General features: G+C 34.5%; 1 protein-coding gene and 1 pseudogene across 1 annotated transcript; both read left to right on the top strand.

Annotated features, from left to right (window-relative positions):
- The first annotated feature begins 3,849 nt into the window (after positions 1-3,849).
- On the top strand, positions 3,850-10,713 carry LOC139893070 (cytochrome P450 76T24-like; annotated as a pseudogene).
- A 1,200-nt stretch (positions 10,714-11,913) lies between these two features.
- Positions 11,914-15,264, top strand: LOC139889688 (uncharacterized). The gene is made up of 3 exons (XM_071872624.1): positions 11,914-12,048; positions 13,367-13,381; positions 14,815-15,264. The coding sequence occupies exons 1-3, from the start codon at positions 11,914-11,916 to the stop codon at positions 15,262-15,264; spliced, it is 600 nt and encodes a 199-aa protein (XP_071728725.1).
- The last annotated feature ends 2,494 nt before the right edge of the window (positions 15,265-17,758 follow it).

Genomic DNA, 17,758 nt, shown 5'->3' with positions numbered 1-17,758 from the left:
AAAAGGAATGGTACTCGAATTTCCCATCGGTGTTCATAACAACCGTTAGTGTACAACACATATATCACTAACCCTTGGACAACACATATCCGTTTATAAAATCGTTAGTGTACAACACATATAACACTAAATTGGACAACACATATCCATTCATAAATCATTAGTGTACAACACATATAACACTAAATTGGACAACATATATCCATTCATAAAACCGTTAGTGTACAACGCATATATCACTAACTTGGACAACACATATCCATAAAATAAACCGTTAGCATACAACACATATATTGCTAACTCGGACCACATACATCCGTTCATAAAGGCTGTTAGTGTACAACGACATATATCACTAACTTGGACAACACATATCCGTTCCTACAAATAAATACATTATATACATACATGTATACTTATTCCACTCACAACCACGTGTGATAACGTACACCCAAAGTGTGTACTTCGCAAAAAGGTGGTCAACCAAAACGCACAACCGTGCCAATTGGACCCATACACAAGTCCATCAAATCCACCTATATGTGAAGTGAGCTCTATAGCCGAGAATCACTTCACCCGACCCGCACCCATCCTACACATACATATGCATATAGGATATTAACACTCACCTTGTCGCCTTGATGAATGCTTCCAAGTAATCCGCGACTCATCAATGGAAAGTACCTATTCCATTATCACGAAACAAGCAACACAATTAGGGTTGACTTACAAACCAACCCAATTCGACACTTAGTGCCATTTTCGACCCAAATGCACTTCCAAGTACAACCGCGCCCAAAATTAACCAATAATCACTAACACAAGTGAGAATAGTTCTAACACGCCAATTAAACCCAATCATAGGTGTTAAACACCTATCTTGCCCAAAATGACACTTAAACCCTAATTTGACCCATAAGAAGTCAATATCACGCCATTAGCAAGTTTTGACACCAAAACATATTTAACTCGGTTCTATGCTTCAACTTAATCCATTTTAAGTTTATAAACCTTATTAAATCGGCAATTGAGTCATAATCATCAACAAACCCTAATTTTGACTCTAGTCAAAATTAGTCAACCATAAGAACCCTAATGGTCTCCAAACATCAATAATCACTAATATTAGTGATTATACACCATTTACAAGTCTTAAACATGGTTAAATCATTAACCAACTCAAAACCCGACAAATATCAAAATAGCAAGTTCCATAAACCCTCTTCATCAACTAAGTGGGTTTTACAACTAACTAACACCAACCCTAACATTGAATCTCAAATCAAACAATGAAATTCAGAGTTTGAACTTTCCAATACCGCTAAAATGATGCCGTTGACGAATAGAACAACTTTAAAACCCGAGCTTTGGTGAGAATCCAACTCCTTCTTCTCCAATTCAAGCTCTCTCACTCTAGAACCCTTCCTCTCTCTCTAAATATGGATGAGAGTGTTTGTGTGGGTGAGAAATGAGCTCCAATGAAGTTCTAGATCAGTTTTGGTGACCCTAAACCGACCCTAAATGAAAAGACCAAAGTACCCCTCATTTAAACCTTTTAAAAAAAGCTTAAAATTGCATCAGACGGGATCGGAGCGCAGCTCCAAATGGTGGAGCGCCGCTCCAACCTACAGGTCAGTTTTTCAGAAACTTGTTTTGGCCATAACTTTTTGACCGTAGCTCCGTTTTCGATGAATCAAATATCGTTGGAAACGTAATAAGATTTTATTTCCAATGGTAAGGCTTTGAAACATCAACACAAAATTTATTTGGGGTTAAAAAGATACGTACACACCTTGTCACTTCAGACAACGTCCAGTTTCCTTCGACGTTCGAGCAAGCAACACGTACATGCTTCGTACACCTCATACACGCATCGTACACCATAAATACATTATGTACCATAAATATTTGGGTCTTACAAGGGTTTATCGATTAAACTACACACTCACGGGTAGTGTAGCCGATCGAGTAATAGTATAGAAAATGGTAATTACCGGTTATCCTTCCAATGACAGTTCACACACAATTCAAGATTAAGTACTAGATGCAATTAATTAAAAAGGAAAGAAATAAAGCAAATAAAAAATTTTAGTTTTGGTTATTTAACGATTAACCAATCAAAAGAGAATGAAATGCAAAACAATGTTTTTGGTATTTATATTAATAAAACAAAGTAAGATAGATTCAAACATATAAATGGGAAATATGTTCACCTAGACGTTATTCACTAGTATTGGATGTTAGAATTCTCTGATTAATTATCACACATTTGTAATATAATTAACCGGTTCACCAGGAATTTTAGTCAAAAGATGTGACCATTCATGATACTTTTTTACTAAAAGTGTGACCATTCATGAACATTTTTTCACCAATAAGTGTAACATTGCAATCTCTATTTAGAGAGTACTTGTCTTAAATTCTATATGATGAAATGATGAAAACACGAACACTTACAATATACAAATCACTATGTTTCTGACAATAAATTTTAATTGTCTATATTGGAGTTGTGCATTTGTGTTATTTAAATAAGGATTTCGTATAATATTAAGACAATATATTTATATAGAGTCAAATACTTTATTAAAAGAATGTTTATACAATTTAATGGTTTATCCGGGTTTTCATATACCAAATGTGTAGGGATGTACGTTTCAATGGTTGTTATCGTATTTGTGTCTGATCCAATGTTTGTAAGATTGAACTTTAGTAGATAAGTCAGTCAAGCAGTTCAACTAGATATTAACAGGCTAATTATGATTTATATCAATTGTTATTTAGATGTAATTTAGTTCTTTCTATCTTCCAATTCCAATTCCAATTCCAATTCCAATTCCAATTCCAATTCCAATTTCAATTTTCGTTAAAAAAGAAGTTAGGTGCTATCCGTCAAAACTTAATAACTATAGCCAGGAACCTACTATGCTAATGCCCTGTTCTCGAATTATTTAAAAATCTCTTCATATTCATTTTTTTTTTGAGAAATCTAGCGGCTAAATTTATATTCCGTGCTATGTTCAAGGATGCTAGTTATTTTCCAAAGATGCTCATGTTACCAATAATTTATTGCTCCTTTTATCCCATTAGAAATATTCATTATTGACTTTAAAATATTTTTTATACAGTTTTAACTTTAAATAATTTTATTGTGTTATATAATCCTTTTTTTTTTCGAATAGCCAACAATTTTATTAAAAAAATAAACGGAATATACAACAGGGAGGTCCAAAGGACCCAATTACAATATCACGAGTGTATTATATAATATTTAATGAGTTATATCAATAAAAACATATTTTAAATTTCAAGTTGAAAAGAAAAAAAACTATAAAATAGAGTCAAATGTAACACTTTTGATTGGAAGGTAGGAGTATTCAAATAACTAAACAAACATCAATTTTTTTTGGGTCGATCGATGAATAGTAACGAAAAATTACATGAACATTAACATATACACAATTCTACAATTCTGCGTATTTATCCGGGTTCTAATCGAATTACTCCTTGTAGAAAGTCTAATCTAATAATTTTTCAATTATAATTATCATTGAATATCCACCAAAGGGCCATCGGCCCAGCGGCATCGAGGTGGCCCTTTCATCCATTAGGTTGGGCGTTCGAGTCCTGCTTAAAATAATTTGTACAATATTTCATGGTCAATTCGTGTAATAGTGTGTGTATGTTTGCTTTAAAGAAAAAAATTATTATTGAATATCTTAGAGTAATAAATACGGTAATGCGTACTTCTAGAAATGACAATAAAAATACATTCTATAAGTAGCAAGGTTTAATTGATTGGATGAATTATACAATATACATTCATGTTCCATACAAAAATAACCCAACAAAATTATCAGCTATGGATTATCATACTTTCTTTCTCACACTATCTTTCCTTGTACCGTTGATTTATCTTTTCATCATTCCCGGCCACCGTAACTCTCAGCTTCCGCCGGGCCCATACCCTCTACCGATCATCGGAAACCTCTTATTACTAGGTGACAAACCCTACCGGTCTCTCGCCATACTCTCTAAACGGTATGGCCCTTTAATGTCACTTAAGTTGGGTACTAACACCACCATAGTTGTTTCATCGCCCGATATAGCAAAAGACATCTTTAGCACGCACGTGAAATGTCCCGTTCTTATTGATTAAAAACGTTCCATATTAATTGATTTCGTTGCGAGGTTTTGACCTCTATATGAGACGTTTTTCAAAGACTGCATTCATTTTAAAACAAATCATAACCTTTATTTCATCAATAAAGGTTTAAAAAGCTTTACGTAGATTATCAAATAATGATAATCTAAAATATTCTGTTTACACACGACTATTACATAATGGTTTACAATACAAATATGTTACAACGAAATAAGTTTCTTGAATGCAGTTTTTACACAATATCATACAAGCATGGACTCCAAATCTTGTCCTTATTTAAGTATGCGACAGCAGAAGCTCTTAATAATCACCTGAGAATAAACATGCTTAAAACGTCAACAAAAAAATGTTGGTGAGTTATAGGTTTAACCTATATATATCAAATCGTAACAATAGACCACAAGATTTCATATTTCAATATACATCCCATACATAGAGATAAAAATCATTCATATGGTGAACACCTGGTAACCGACATTAACAAGATGCATATATAAGAATATTCCCATCATTCCGGGACACCCTTCGGATATGATATAAATTTCGAAGTACTAAAGCATCCGGTACTTTGGATGGGGTTTGTTAGGCCCAATAGATCTATCTTTAGGATTAGCGTCAATTAGGGTGTCTGTTCTCTAATTCTTAGATTACCAGACTTAATAAAAAGGGGCATATTCGATTTTGATAATTCAACCATAGAATGTAGTTTCACGTACTTGTGTCTATTTTGTAAATCATTTATAAAACCTGCATGTATTCTCATCCCAAAAATATTAGATTTTAAAAGTGGGACTATAACTCACTTTCACAGATTTTTTACTTCGTCGGGAAGTAAGACTTGGCCACTGGCCGATTCACGAACCTATAACAAATATGTACATATATATCAAAGTATGTTCAAAATATATTTACAACACTTTTAATACATTTTGATGTTTTAAGTTCATTAAGTCAGCTGTCCTCGTTAGTAACCTACAACTAGTTGTACAAAGTTAGATGTACAGAAAAAAAAATTGATATATATTATCTTGAATCAATCCACGACCCAGTGTACACACGTCTCAGGCTAGATCACAACTCAAAGTATATATATTTTTGGAATCAACCTCAACCCTGTATAGCTAACTCCCACATTACTGCATATAGAGTGTCTATGGTTGTTCCAAATAATATATACACATGGGTCGATATGATATGTCAAAACATTTGCATACGTGTCTATGGTATCCCAAGATTACATAATATATTAGAATACATATATAATACAATATAAGTTAGCTAGGATATGATTAATATAGATTTGTTACCAATTTTCACGTTGCTACAACAAGAAAAATTATCCAATCTTGTTTTACCCATAACTTCTTCATTTTAAATCCGTTTTGAGTGAATCAAATTGCTATGGTTTCATATTGAACTCTATTTTATGAATCTAAACAGAAAATGCATTGGATTATAGTCGGAAATATAAGTTACAAGTCGTTTTTGTAAAGGTAGTCATTTCAGTCGAAAGAACGACGTCTAGATGACCGTTTTAGAAAACATACTTCCACTTTGAGTTTAACCATAATTTTTGGATATAGTTTCATGTTCATAAGAAAAATCATTTTACCAGAAGAAAAACTTTTAAATCAAAGTTTATCATAGTTTTTAATTAACTAACCCAAAACAGCCCGCGGTGTTACTACGACGGCGTATGTCCGGTTTTACAGTGTTCTTCGTGTTTCCAGGTTTTAAATCATTAAGTTAGCATATCATATAGATATAGAACATGTGTTTAGTTGATTTTAAAAGTCAATTTAAAAGGATTAACTTTTGTTTGCGAACAAGTTTAGAATTAACTAAACTATGTTCTTGTGATTACAAGTTTAAACCTTCGAATAAGATAGCTTTATATGTATGAATCGAATGATGTTATGAACATCATTACTATCTCAAGTTTTCTGGATAAAGCTACTGGAAATGAGAAAAATGGATCTAGCTTCAAAGGATCCTTGGATGGCTTGAAAGTTCTTGAAGCAGAATCATAACACGAAAACAAGTTCAAGTAAGATTTCCACTCGAAATAAGATTGTTATAGTTATAGAAATTGAATGAAAGTTTGAATATGAGTATTACCTTGTATTAGAAAGATATCTTACTGTAAATAATAAAGATTTATTGAGGTTGGATGATCACTCTACAAGATTGGAAGTAAGCTAGCAAACTTGGAAGTATTCTTGATTTTATGAAACTAGAACTTGTAGAATTTATGAAGAACACTTAGAACTTGAAGATAGAACTTGAGAGAGATCAATTAGATGAATAAAATTGAAGAATGAAAGTGTTTGTAGGTGTTTTTAGTCATTGGTGTATGGATTAGATATAAAGGATATGAAATTTTGTTTTCATGTAAATAAGTCATGAATGATTACTCATATTTTTGTAATTTTATGAGATATTTCATGCTAGTTGCCAAATGATGGTTCCCACATATGTTAGGTGACTCACATGGGCTGCTAAGAGCTGATCATTGGAGTGTATATACCAATAGTACATACATCTAAAAGCCGTGTATTGTAAGAGTACGAATACGGGTGCATACGAGTAGAATTGTTGATGAAACTGAATGAGGATGTAATTGTAAGCATTTTTGTTAAGTAGAAGTATTTTGATAAGTGTCTTGAAGTCTTTCAAAAGTGTATGAATACATATTAAAACACTACATGTATATACATTTTAACTGAGTCGTTAAGTCATCGTTAGTCGTTACATGTAAGTGTTGTTTTGAAACCTTTAGGTTAACGATCTTGTTAAATGTTGTTAACCCAATGTTTATAATATCAAAATAGATTTTAAATTATTATATTATCATGATATTATGATGTACGAATATCTCTTAATATGATATATATACATTAAATGTCGTTACAACGATAATCGTTACATATATGTCTCGTTTCAAAATCATTAAGTTAGTAGTCTTGTTTTTACATATGTAGTTCATTGTTAATATACTTAATGATATGTTTACTTATCATAATATCATGTTAACTATATATATAACCATATATATGTCATCATATAGTTTTTACAAGTTTTAACGTTCGTGAATCACCGGTCAACTTGGGTGGTCAATTGTCTATATGAAACCTATTTCAATTAATCAAGTCTTAACAAGTTTGATTGCTTAACATGTTGGAAACACTTAATCATGTAAAATAACAATTTCATTTAATATATATATAAACATGGAAAAGTTCGGGTCACTACAGCACGAGCAATACTTCTCTAGTCGATCGGTTCCCAAAGCTGCACGACTCTTGGACTGCCATAATTCGTCAATTGGATGGCTGCCAGCTAACGAACAATGGTGACTACTACGACGTATCACTAAAGAATATTTGTTCTCTGGACAATGCCTTGATGCTAGCAAAATTATATGCCAGGAAAAGGTATGATTGTCACAAAACTTATTCTTAATCCCAGGATCTAAGCAGATTTTTCTATTAAATGACTTATTTCAACAGTGTCAATCAAAACAAAATTTACACTATCTATATGTGTCATTAGTTCAAACTCAAAAAATTTACCACTTTCACCGGTAGCACGTGCTACCAATGAAGATCATACAGGTCCCGTGCTTATGCCGGGAAAAGGTATGATATGCTAGTAGCCTTTGTTTACCTGTTTACCGCTCATCTTTATATACATGCAGGTACAAGAGCTTGTTGATCATATAAGTGAATGTTGTAAAAGCGAAACGGCTTTGAACATAGGTGCAATTGCGTTTACTACAACGCTAAACATTTTATCCAACTTGATATTCTCTAAAGACTTGTCTCAATACGTTTCCACGCCATCGTCACAAAAATTTAAGGACACCATATGGGGAGTTATGGGAATTGGGGGGAAGCCAAACCTAGAAGACTTTTTTCCTATATTTAAACATTTTGATCTACAAGGGATAAAACGACAAGGAACCATTTATACTAAGAGGTTATTTGCTATTTTTGATGGGTTTATTGATCAACAGTTGCAAACAAGAACGAGTTCATCATCGTATGAAGATGTTCAATCAAGAAAAAAGGATGTCTTGGACTTGCTGATCAACTTCAACTTAGAAAATGAGTCTGTATTTAGCCGAAACGTCATGAAGCATTTGTTGTTGGTATGTAAATAATGGGACTATCAAGCGCTAACCAAGGTTGCAAAAATCACTACTTGAGAAGTACCTGGTAGGGACTTTTTAGGGAGTACTGGGCAACTCGGGGAGTACTCGGTTGTATATCAAGTTTGACTTTGATTGAGTTCTAACTTCTAACCAATTTTGACCAATTTATTCGAGTAATCCCGAGTTTTGGCTGAGTTTTGATCGATTTTCTGAGTAGACTCGAGTTTTGACCGAGTTTTACCAATTACTTGCCGAGTAGTTCCGAGTTCTGCAATCCGGGCGCTAACTAACTCTTACTTCAGATTATTATAGCGTTCCAATATTCACTTCATTGTGTATTGTAGGATTTGTTTGTTGCAGGAACCGATACTACCTCAACCACATTAGAATGGGCGATGACAGAGCTTATACGTAACCACTACTAGAAAAACGACTTTTTCGGGCGACGAATCCGGACGACTAGTCGTCCGCAAAGGTCAATCCAGACGACTGGTCGTCCGCAATAAATCGTCCTGAAAGCTTCGTGCCTAAAGGTTTTCCGGTCGACTTGACCCGACTTTTTCGGACGATAATGGGGCCCACATTGACTTTTTCAAATGTGTTTCTGGACGGCCTTTCCGGACGGCCTTTCCGGACGACCGTTCCGGACGACTTGTCGTCCGGAAAGTTATAATAATAAAATATTCATTTTCTTTTTTGATTAAAACAAATGTCCGAAAAAATATTTAGGCATGACTCTTTCCGGACGACGGATCGTCCGGAAAGATTTAATAATAAAATATTCAATTTCTTTTTTGATTAAATCAATTTTTAATTAAATTAAAAAGGCTTTCAAATGTGCTTGAAGTGTGTTTAATTTTAGTCGTGTTTAATTCAAAAAAAATTCGTATGTCTACTTAAATATTGCTCTTTATATATAATAATCGATTTATCTACTTAAAATTCGTTTTCATTCAAAACAAATGACAACAACATAACAATTTCATTCAACATAACTAATACCAACGATACAAATAAAACACAATAAAATATTAAAACAACGACATAATTAAACTGAAACACAATAAAATATTACACAAACGACATAATTAAACTAATACATAATAAAAGTTTCTTCATCTTCCAAAAGTAAATAAAGAGAAATTCGTCCGGAACGCCAATTGACGGTTTCTTTTATACCGCACCACTGTTCTTCGGTACGAAGATACTTAGCGGACAATTCTGGAACACAATCATCTTCAAAATACAAAACGTCAGTGTGTTCAAACGGTACATTTTCTTTCAAGAATTCTAAAAAATCCTCTAAACCAAGGTCGCGAACGTCAATTTCTTCGAACGAAGCTTTTGAACCATGCGTATAATCGTACTCTTTATTTTCATTACGGAATTTACTACCGTAATACACGTCAAATGAGACGATAATCGGTGAAGTCGTTATCATTTTTATATTGAGAAGTTTTTAAAAATTTAGTTGATGAGTTTGATGATTGTGTGTAGGTGTATAAATACGCAAAAACAATCAGAACTAAAAATCGCCCGGAAAGCTTCTTGGACGATAAATCGTCTGGAAAGGTATTCCCGCCATTTTTTTGGAGCCAAAAATTCTGTCGGACACCTTTGTGGATGACTAGGAGTCGTCCGGAAAAGTCTGGTCAAAAAGCGAGGCTAAAAAGCTGTTTTTTTGTCATTTAGCGGATCTTTGTGGACGATATATGTCGTCTGAAAAGGTGTCGTCCGGAAAAGCTCTTTTTCTAGTAGTGAACCCCAAGAAGATGGAGACGGCTCGTTTAGAGCTCATAAAAGTCATGAAAAACAACAAAAAACTTATACAAGACGATGATATCCCTCAACTCCGTTACCTACAAGCAGTTATCAAAGAAACTTTTAGGCTACATCCTCCCGCCCCGTTTCTTATACCTCACGAAGCTACACGTGACGTTGAAGTCCAAGGTTTCATCGTGCCTAGAAATGCACAAATCATGTGTAATGTTTGGGCTATTGGACGAGACCCAAAAGTTTGGTCAAACCCAGAAACGTTCATGCCTGAGCGGTTTTTGGAAGTCGAAATAGACTACAGAGGACAAGATTTCGAGCTCATTCCGTTTGGTAGTGGGAGGAGGATATGCCCGGGATTGAATATTGCTAACAGAATGTTACACGTGATGTTGGGCTCTTTAATTCACAAGTTTGAATGGAAGCTTGAAGGAAATATGAGAGCACAAGATATGGATATGAGTGATAAGTTTGGGTTAACATGTCCAAGAATCGTACCGCTCATAGATGTTCCTGTTCAAATCAAAGATTGACCCCAATATCATAAACTTAAGAAAGGAGTCTAAGGCCCTGTTTGGTTAGTGGAATCCTTCTGCATTCACGAGCCAAACGGACCCTAATAGTGGTGTTACATAAAGTTTAAAATATATATATATATATATATATATATATATATATATATATATATATATATATATATATATATATATATATATATATATATATATATATATATATTAATTGTAGATGTTCATTTGTTACATTTGGAGCACGTATTTCTTAATGTGTCGATGGTTGTTTTTTTTTTTTTTTTTTTTTTTTTGACATTTTATAAGCAGCCAAGGGACTAATTACTATTATGTTAATAATTTCTAGAACAAATATGGTGTAGCAACATTTGTATCTTAAGATCAACTCAAAACCGACCACGAACAGAAACCTATACAGACTACAATGAAAAAAGTTGAAACCGCAACGAGAAACTAGTACATCATTAGTTTATGCCATCAAGTTAAAAGTTGGCATAGCAAATACTAACAGGCTGAACAGGTCAAGTGGGCCAAAAAACAGACAACTGTGTTCTAAATGCATAGAACCTTTTGAATCGGGCCTGACTAAACACATTTTGACTTGTACCAAAATTACCCGTTCAGAAGTGTAACCCATTCCGTCACATATACATGTTACATTTAATAATGAAACTTTTGCACGGTAAACAAATTAAAAATGATATTTAGTCAAGTTGCAGTCCCCTACTTAGGCATTTGATAAAATGATACAATTCTGCAAATGTACAAGGACAACTATATGTATGGACTAATCGGCCAAATCGGAGAATAGTCAGGACTAGTCGGGGACTAGTCAGACGTTGACCGACTTTAACTTTGACTATATTTGACCTATTTTGACCGATTTAGACCTAATAAATCCGGATTTGAGTTACTAAATCTGACTTTGACCAGCTAAACTGGACTTTTGATAACTTTGACCAAATAGATCTGCCAAGTTGGAGATTAGTCGGATCTAGTCGGACTACGTCAAAATCCAAACTAGTCGGGGACTAGTCGGCCTAGTAGGACCACTTTGACAACTTTTACTACCATGATTTGGTTCACAGATAAATTGGAATTGATGTGCTTCAAGTCGGTCCATTTTTTTTTTCACGGATATGAATTTTTTGGTTCCAACACTGGTTCAAACCAAACATCCCTAAGTTCAATCATAAATCCTTTTCATGTGTTTTTTTATGCTCATAATAATAGTATAGTTTTAAAGATGAATACAACCGAAAGTGGTGTGTGTCCACCAATACTCCGAACCAATGACATCTCTACTACCATCATCATCAACTATCAAGTATGTCTCCGTGTTTTTAAACCTACAAAATGGAAAAAGGAACAAAGGTAAGTTGTGGCACAAAGCAGAAGCATTGAAGCAAGACCAGAAAGCAAAGAAGGTATCAAGATCAGCACAATTCCATAGAGAACAATTTCATCAGAATTATCATTTCCATGATCTTTTTTTCTTTACCCTTCCACAATGCTTAATAATCCACCTGCTAAAATATACTACTACAGTATATGAACAAGCTGTGTTTACCCCCAAATCAGCGACGAATGATGACAAACCCGACACTTGTTTCAAACCACTCAAAGAGGTAGCTATGAAAAGAACATCACCGAAACCGGATGCCACATCCTTGATATTCTCCAAAGATGCGTAATCGACTGGGAAACCCGCCATTGACAATCTACTTCTCCGATTGACCAGCGGGTTTCGGGTCTACACTACACTTGGCTCCACGAGATTGATTAGCTTTCTAAAATCTTAAATTCTCCTAATCATCGGGACATTGAACAACACCATCAAAACATCCCAATTTGCTACAATTAACAATCAGAGCCCCACAATTCCTGAATCACTTGTCAAGTTTCACCTTGTATAATTGTCCACTTTCATAATAATAAAAAATGAAGTCTATGAATCTATCTATCACTTGTCAATTTTTTTAATTTTTGTAAGTGCACAATTAATTTAAAACATCCTAAAATAAAATAACGGACAATAAATTAGGGACGGAGACAGTAATTGTCTAAGTTTACTTTTTCCATAAAAAAATTCAACTTCAACTTTTAATATATAAATATAAATATATATTCAAATATAAATATATGAATGATTTAGAGTTTAAATGTGTTTTTCGTTGGTAACATTATCATAAACTATTATCTAATACAAACAAAAAAAATTGTTTCTAACAACAGTAGTTCACTCTCCACTTAAAGTGTTTGCCATTTTGCTGTGGAGGTTTTCAAGTAGGTGGGTGGTTTCTTAGAGGCTACCTTGGATGCTGGAAGTTTTTGGTGTGTTTGTTAGTTTTTTGGTAGTCCCACAACGGTTAGTTTTGATGGTCTAGTTTAGTGTCTTTGCTCCTTTGACATCGAGTTTTCTTGCGTGCACCAAATCGGTCAGTGACTCGAGGTAGTTTGTTGGCTACTTTTGTGGTGATCCCCGTGGAGTTGAGGTATCTTAGGTAGTTTTTAATGTTGGGTTTAATTGTTATGTGCTTCGTTTAGGAGTAAAGGAGTTTTGTCTTCGGTTTTGGGTGGTTTTTGGTTTTTAAAAAATTTAATCGGTTTTTTTTTCAAGGTTGGTTGGTTGGTACTTCAGGTGTTCATTGTTATGTCCCCGTGTTCTTTGTGCTTCGTTCTTGCCTTGGTCCTTACCTTGCTCGGTGCTTTTTATCTTTTCTTTTTTTGAATTTTTTTTTTCAGAAATATTATGATCAGGTAGAAATATAAACATTTAAAAAAGACACTTTGTGATAAACTTTATTATTTTGACCCGAAAACGCTCGAAGAAATAACACTAATCGGCAAATGTTATTCCTCATAACATTCATCGTGATGAATGTTATTCTTCGAGCGTTTAGAAACTAATGAAAAAAAGAATAATGACTAATGAAAAACACTGCTTAGGGTTTATAAATTGGGGTTTAGGGTTTAGATTGAGTTTTTAACACGAACGGTTTAGAGTTTAGGGTTTAAAGACAAAACCCAAAACAATAAACTGTAAACCCTAAACTCTAAATCGGACTAAATTTTGAAAATTAAACTTCATATCAGATGAAAAAAAAAAAACACTTGAAGAATAACATTCATCACGATGAATGTTATCGGGAATAACATTTATCGCCGAATGTTATTTCTTTGAGCATATTCTAGTTAAAATAATAATATTAATCAAAAAGTTTCTTTTTAAATATTCATATTTTTCTCCTGATCTTAATGTTTGTGAAAAAAAATAAAAAATAAATAAATAAACTTACTTCATCCTACCTCTAAATTTTACTTCTCCCTCGATGATGACCTTGTAATTATATAAATATAAATCAATATAAATAGTTCAACAAAAATTAAAAATATATTTAAAGTCGTGAGAGACATAAAAATAAAAAACACTATTATCAAAAGAGCGCTTGATAAAAGTGAATGATTAAGATGACTGGTTCATAATCTGAATTATTCAAAGGTTCTGAATAAAGTTATGTTTGAATTAGAATAACGTGTTTAATATGTACTACTTCTCCCTCTTTTGTGCGCCGCCAAGTGTGTTAAAAACAATTGAAAGTGTAAGACGTTCTTTTTTTTTGGGGCGGGTCGGATTTGGGAAACAAAATTGCTTGGGTTAAATGAGAACGGGTAATTTCTTCTTATGAACATGGGGGGTTAACTATCGGGTCTTTAAATAACAAAAAGCTTGCTTATTGAAAAAGTGGTGGTGGATGTTTAAAATCGAAACCGACTCACTTTGGGTGAAAATTATTCGTAGCATTTATGGGTCATGTGACGGCTAGGGGGTGGGGAGTGTAAGTACTAACTCCTTATCTTCGAGCATATACAAGTACCAAGATTGATGAGGCGAATATCATGTTCAAGACTTCCTTCTCAAAATTAGTTGGCAACGGTCAAACTACTTCGTTTTTGGATGATCAGTGGAATGGTAATGTGCCTTTCATGGTAACTGTGCCTTTCGACTGAGATTCCCGAGACTTTACAGGTTGGAGAGTACAAAAGATGCAAATATTATTGATCGAGTTATTGTGATAGATTCGGGTATCGCATTCGGTTGGGCATAGACGAGAACACCTTCAGGACGAACAGGTGGTGAATTATCCCAATTAATTAGCATCATATCGTATCGCATATTCAATACAACAAAGGAAGACGAGTGGAAGTGGCAGCTGGCTACAAATGGTCGATTTACCGTAAACGGCTTATTCAAATTGCTCGAGGATCAAGAGGCTTCGACGATCAGCGGGGTAACTGAAACTCTTAGAAACAATTTAATCCCGAAAAAGTTGGAGATTTTTATTTGGCGTTCTATTTTGAAGCGGCTACCGGTTAAGACCGAGCTCGACAAAAGGGGCATTGACTTGCATACGGTTAGATGCCCTCTTTGTGACGACGACATGGAAACCGTGGAGCATTCTTTAATTTTTTGCAAAGATACATCGGAACTTTGGAACCAAATATTCAAATGGTGGAACTTAGGTCATTTCAATAATCTAAGCATCAATGAACTTTTTCATGGAAACATCCCGGTTAGTACTTCAAGCTTTGGTAAAAAGATATGGCAGACGGTTGAGTGGGTTTGTGCTTACTACATTTAGAAAAACATGAACAACATGGTATTTCGAGGCAAAAGTTGGAGTGTCCCGGTAACTTTGAATGAAATCCAACTCAAATCCTTCGAGTGGATATCACAAAGATCGAGAGGAAAGAAGTTCAAGTGGCTAACTTGGACGTCTAATCCGAGTATATATCTCAATATGGCATGATTTTTAGTTTTAGTTCGTGTCTATTTCGTGTTGTAGTTTTATTTCGTGTTGTATTGTGTCATTGGCTTTGCGCTTTGCAAACCAATTGGACAGTATGATTTTCGTGTATATGTAACACCGGCCATTTTTTTTTAAAATACACAGCGAAAAACTTAATTTACATGAATACCCTTAGTTAGTTACAAACATGATTATCACAAATCATAAGTTAATTACTTTATTTCAAACCACGGGCGTTACGTTATACGACTAGCTACATATTTACAAAACTTAAAACATCAGAGTTCGTCTTGTCAAACATATCGACAGCCCGACTCCCGTCCCTACCAGCACTAAGATCCAAAACCTGCAAGGGAGGAGGTGAGGGGTTAGCACAAGGCTAAGTGAATGGAACTATCAAAAGGTCTAGCATACAGTACCAACTTGTACTCCTATATCAACAGCTATATGCAACCACATACAACAAACAACAACCAGCAACTGTGCTCCAACTAGAGGATCGGCGGCTTGTACGGGCACACGACCACTAGCTGATCAGTCTAGCGTCTACCGATAGTCTTTACTACTGAATCCCCAGTATAGTCATCCACACGCAGGTGATGCGTCATTCAGCACTATACTCAACATACAGTAGCCAACTAGACCCAACCACAACTAGGTTGACCTCTCTGAGCTGAACCTAACAACAATAGGTTCCAACAACCACAACTTGTGCACATACAACCAGTCAACTACTACTACTACTACTACAGGCAACTAATACTACTAAAAGCATGTCAACCTTAACTGCAATCAACTATATAACATAACTACTAATCATGGAAACCATCAACAATATAAACATAGTAGCGCAACTTGCTACTCTATACTACACCTAGAGATAATCCCACTCACCGATTACCAGCAACCAGCTCAGATAAACTATCACTGAGCTTCTTCCTTATCCTTATCACCTGAACATAAGGCAAATCAAGTTAGTTTCTATCCGTTAACGCAAAACAACACAGTACATAAATCAGTCACAAAAGCGCCGCTAAAAGTCCACCTAACACTTATGCACTTTCAAAATTTACATCCTGAACACCAAAATACAAACGGGCAGCATAACGGCTAGGAAAAGGCACTTTGGTAAATATTCTGCCCTGGACACTCAGTCGGTCGACTGACACTGACAGTCGGTCGACTGTAGACACAACCGGTTGACTGACCTTTCCAGTCGGCCGATTCACTTGGTATTACATCAATCGGCCTAAGGTAAATCTCAGTCGGTCGGTTCACTCAACAATCGGTCGGTTCAACCCTCAGTCGGTCGACTGTCGACCGACAGTCGGCCGACTGTGTTCATCTTCCTCAGAAACTGAACAAAGTCTACGGATGAAATGTCCCGTTCTTATTGATTAAAAACGTTCCATATTAATTGATTTCGTTGCGAGGTTTTTGACCTCTATATGAGACGTTTTTCAAAGACTGCATTCATTTTAAAACAAACCATAACCTTTATTTCATCAATAAAGGTTAAAAAAAACTTTACGTAGATTATCAAATAATGATAATCTAAAATATCCTGTTTACACACGATCATTACATAATGGTTTACAATACAAATATGTTACAATAAAATAAGTTTCTTGAATGCAGTTTTTACACAATATCATACAAGCATGGACTCCAAATCTCGTCCTTATTTAAGTATGCGACAGCGAAAGCTCTTAATAATCACCTGAGAATAAACATGCTTAAAACGTTAACAAAAATGTTGGTGAGTTATAGGTTTAACCTATATATATCAAATCATAATAATAGACCACAAGATTTCACATTTCAATACACATCCCATACATAGAGATAAAAATCATTCATATGGTGAACACCTGGTAACCGACATTAACAAGATGCATATATAAGAATATCCCCATCATTCCGGGAAACCCTTCGGATATGATATAAATTTCGAAGTACTAAAGCATCCGGTACTTTGGATGGGGTTTGTTAGGCCCAATAGATCTATCTTTAGGATTCGCGTCAATTAGGGTGTCTGTTCCCTAATTCTTAGATTACCAGACTTAATAAAAAGGGGCATATTCGATTTTGATAATTCAACCATAGAATGTAGTTTCACGTACTTGTGTCTATTTTGTAAATCATTTATAAAACCTGCATTTATTCTCATCCCAAAAATGTAGTGACCCGAACTTTTTCATGTTTATATATATTAATTGAGATTGATATTTACATGATTAAATGTTTCCAACATGTTAAGCAATCAAACTTGTTAAGACTTGATTAATTGAAATATGTTTCATATAGACAATTGACCACCCAAGTT

The sequence above is a fragment of the Rutidosis leptorrhynchoides genome, chromosome 2 (assembly GCF_046630445.1).
Source record: "Rutidosis leptorrhynchoides isolate AG116_Rl617_1_P2 chromosome 2, CSIRO_AGI_Rlap_v1, whole genome shotgun sequence".
NCBI classification, from domain to species: domain Eukaryota; kingdom Viridiplantae; phylum Streptophyta; class Magnoliopsida; order Asterales; family Asteraceae; genus Rutidosis; species Rutidosis leptorrhynchoides.
This window is presented reverse-complemented; position numbering and strand designations above follow the sequence as displayed.